The 4,343-nt window shown below is 37.8% G+C and overlaps 1 protein-coding gene across 1 annotated transcript; it reads right to left on the reverse strand.

The window, feature by feature from the left end:
• Positions 1 to 1,317: 1,317 nt before the first annotated feature.
• LOC107557150 (extracellular calcium-sensing receptor-like) lies at positions 1,318 to 4,052 on the reverse strand. The gene is made up of 5 exons (XM_016240483.1): positions 3,826 to 4,052; positions 3,298 to 3,595; positions 2,185 to 3,018; positions 1,860 to 2,081; positions 1,318 to 1,479 (listed from the first exon to the last, which is right to left on the reverse strand). The coding sequence occupies exons 1-5, from the start codon at positions 4,050 to 4,052 to the stop codon at positions 1,318 to 1,320; spliced, it is 1,743 nt and encodes a 580-aa protein (XP_016095969.1).
• Between the last annotated feature and the right edge of the window lie 291 nt (positions 4,053 to 4,343).

The raw sequence follows: 4,343 nt of genomic DNA on the forward strand, positions 1-4,343 counted from the left end.
CACATCAACAACCATATCTTGTACTAAAATTGTATGTTGTTCCTTAATCCTCAATACGTAGTATTTAGTATGCATTTTGGGAAACAACCACTAATAATTTGTCTGGTGTCTTCTCATTATTACCATTATGACTGACTTTCACAAACTGTGGGAGAATGAGGTTTCCCAGTTTCCAATTTTCTGGAACAGCTTTCTAGGGCAGTTATATCAAATCTGTCATTTGGAATGATAATTATAGTAATAACAACAGCAAAGTGCAATTAAAAATGTTATAAAAACCAGGCAATTTATAAAGTCATGAAATTGTTTTATTGTATCTTTATTTATGAAGGGTTTGTCTCTTAATTGGTTTTATTTGAGTACTATTACTTCATCATATGCTTTTTGTCATTTCTCTCGGGTTTCAAAAGTACAATATAACATTTAGGAGCAAATATACACAACAAGAGACTAAATGCAGAAGCTAGAATAGCAAAGACATGGACAGCAACCATATACTTTCCACGAGAGCTCACATAAACTGGAATGAAGGTTATCCACACAGCAAAAAATATAAGCATGCTGAATGTGATGAATTTAGCCTCATTAAAGTTGTCTGGTAGTTTCCTGGCCAAAAATGCCAATACGAAACACAAGGAAGATAGGAAACCAATATATCCAAGCACACACCAAAACCCAATTTCAGATCCCACAGTACATTCAACAGTCATAGTTGCACTCATGAACTTAGTGTTATTTGATGCAACAGGAGGATTAGTTGATAACCATATAATGCAAATAAGTGCTTGCACAAAAGTGCACAAGATTACACTTGATCTTTGTTTAGCAGGGCCAAACCACTTCATGACATTACTGCCAGGGAGGGTGGCCCTGAAAGCCATTAAAACTACTACAGTTTTTGCCAAGATGCATGAAATACAGAGTGTAAAGCTGATTCCAAATGCTGGATAACGAATCCGACATAACCAGTCAGTGGGCTTCCCTAAAAAGGTTAGGCCAATCAGAAAGCATGCACAAAGGAACAGGAGGAGAAGGAAACTTAACTCCATATTGTTTCCTCGTATGACTGGAGTCTTTCTGTACAATATAAACACAACAAGCACTGCTAATGCTGCACAGGCTCCAAATGCTGAAAATGCCCATAGTATTTTTCCCAAGGGCTCCTGAAAGGACAAAAACTCTAAAGTTTTGGGGATGCACTGGTCTTGGGCTTGGTTTGGCCATGTTTCCCTTGAACATGTCAGACAATCAATTGAGTCTGTGGAAAAATTGGGGGGAAAGTGGAGCATAAAACACTAGTTTTTCATTCCTTTCTTCTCAAAATACCATTAATTGAGGAGCCATGAGGATCACACCTGTTTGATTACTAATCTCTCCTTCAGCACATGGTATACAGTCAAAACAGCAGACAGGCTTTCCTTTTTTCCTGGCCTTCCTGGAGCCTGGCAGACAGCTTTGACTGCACAATGATTCTGGTGCCTAATGACCACAGCAGAAAAAAGCAGTAAAAAACACTACATAGTCTGAACTCAATGAGAGTTCATATCAATAAATAATTTCCTTGCATAGAGAAATATCCAACAGATAATCATGCTATGTATAGCATTTGTCAGTTTAACTGGCAAATGTGAAAACCTAAAACGTTGCTGGATCATCTATAAAAACAGTTAAAAAATACAATATATGTATAAATATAATGTATAAATATATTTCAATATTTAGTATAAAATAAAAGCAAGAGTGAATTGTCGTTTAAAATTATAACACTGGATTCTTACTTCAGCTATAAACATTAAGTTGAGCTGAAGGAAAAGCAAACAAAGAAAGTAATATCTTGTTACAGGTGTAGTGGCACACACCTTCTCTCTTCTGTGCCACATAATTACTGGCTCGTTTATTACTAGGTCTTTGTTGTCTTCAAGGGAGGCATCATAGAATCCCACCCTCACTAGCTGAAAGGAGCCATCAGACCCTCTTTGCCAGTTCATCAGGTCATAGGATGCAATGGGATCACCATTATCATCAAATCGGACCTCTTCCCCCAATGTTGTGAAATGTGTTCGTTTCATGTAGTACAAGAGCTTAGATGAAGTTAGGGAGACAAGATAATGCAAAGTAAAGCAAACCCATTAAAATACATGTATGTACATATAGGCAGTGAATGTAAAATTGAGTAACACACACCTGCCATGACAGAACTGGATACAGACTCCCACATGTCCCATTCTGAAAGGGGCCTTTTCCTGGTTCACATTTGCTCATGTCATGTAGTGCATGTGCTATGAGATACACAGCCTTATAAACATTGTAGGAGACTCTGAGTTGTGACACATCAGCATAAAGAGTGTACACATCGTCCAGACTCTCACTGCCATTGCAGGGTGGCCAGTTCTGTGCCTCTTCTCCATGTACATGAGTATTTACGGACCCATTCAGCCGGCAATGGAAAGTCTCTTCCCAAAACTCAGAGAGAAAATTGGATGTTTGAACAACAGAAACACTTACTCTTCTGAGGTAATTACCAAGATGTGGGATAGCAGCTCTCCGTATGGCAAATCCTAATGTTCCTTTCAACAAATCACCAAAATCATCCCAGAGGACTTTTGAAGTGACCCAGGCCTCACTGGCAATCCACTGAAGATGAGTAACATTTTGCCGTCTGCACTCTTTCAGGACGCCATGCAGATATGAATCCACAGAGAAATTTATTATGACTGTGGCAGAAGAAGATTTTAAAATGTTCACAAGTTCCTCCACTGCATCTTGCGTGAGTGCAACAGGATAAAGGTGGACATAAGCAGGACAAATATTAAATCTTTCTGACTCTTTCAAGAAGAGCTGGATGGCAAACCGAGCATAGTCTGTATCCACACCGATCACCCCGACCCATGTCCATTGAAAATAATGAACAAGTTTTACCAAAGCTTTAATCTGAAATAGATCACTTGGCATTGTTCGCATGAATGCTGGAAAGTCTTTCTTGTTACTGAGACATGAACAGGATGCAAAGTAGCTCACCTAAAATATGAAAACGCAATATTTTAGTAAGAATAGCAATACAATCAACCAGGTATCACTGTAATAACACTGCCAATGGTACAAATCAATATATACTTTATATAATACTTTATTTAAAAAAATGCTAAATGATGCACAGATATAGTTTTGTGTGTTTCTGTATGTAAATATTTGACCATAATTAAATCTAATAACATGACAACATGCATCAAGATCGCAATATACATTATTAAGACAAAGGAAAAGTATTGTTAATTGATATAATGTTAAAAGTTTTACTAGAGGTATTCTGAAGGAGCCTAGAGTTCTCAGAACAGCCATGGAGACTCCTGATGATGCCTCTCCTACGATTACAGGGCTTGGCTGCTTTTGTATATCTTCACAGCTTTGTCCACTGCCCTTCTCTGGCTGTCCATTGACCAGGAGAAGAGACCTCTTTACAGATACAGGTATGTCATCACCACTGTCCCTGATGTGGTAGCCCAGAGATAGGTTTGGCAAAAGGTCTTGCCGCTGGTTTATTTCTCTCACAGCAAAGATCATTGTCTGCATCCACCTCAGGGCTCGAGGGGTAAAGCTGCAAAGGATTTTTTTAGACACACACACACACACCTGTATACATTATTCTTTACATAACTGCAATAAAACAATGCAACAAATGCTCTAAAATAAGACCAAATAGATCAGATTGAATCATTAATCAAATCATTCATAAAACCAAATTAATCATTTTTGTTTAATTTAATTAATTCCTTATTCTATTATTATTTTACCCAACATCTTACAGAAGATGAAACCATGACTCACAATTTATACTTGATTAGCTTAGGTTTGGTCATGAAAGTTGAAACCAATGGTATTGTGCTAGAATGCAAAGGGAAAATTCCTCCCAAAACCACATCTCCGCCCTCGTAAAAGCTGTAAGTATCCTCATCTCCCTGATAGATGCATGTATCTTTGCTCTTAGACTGACTCTGCACACCAATATACAGCAGAGGCCAAAATGTGAGAAGAGTTACATAAAGTTGTGCCATAACTGACACAGAAAAATGGACCTGCTGGGTACCACATACAGTATATATACATAAAATCTGTGATCAAGGGGTGGCCTTAACTTTTTACAAGGAAACAGACAAACCAATAGCATTTGCTACTCCTGCTGTCATTCGTTTTTGTACCAAGCTTCTTTGGCCCAATGGTAATGCATACCTGATTCACATTCAGTCATAAGACCACCTTTACACATTTAATTCAAAAAGATGTTTGTCATTCTAAAATGCTTTTTCTTTGCCTGTTTGATTAATTTCACCTTAGCTAAGACATAC

This window comes from Sinocyclocheilus grahami, unplaced genomic scaffold (assembly GCF_001515645.1).
Source record: "Sinocyclocheilus grahami isolate Dianchi unplaced genomic scaffold, SAMN03320097.WGS_v1.1 scaffold591.1, whole genome shotgun sequence".
Classification (NCBI taxonomy): domain Eukaryota; kingdom Metazoa; phylum Chordata; class Actinopteri; order Cypriniformes; family Cyprinidae; genus Sinocyclocheilus; species Sinocyclocheilus grahami.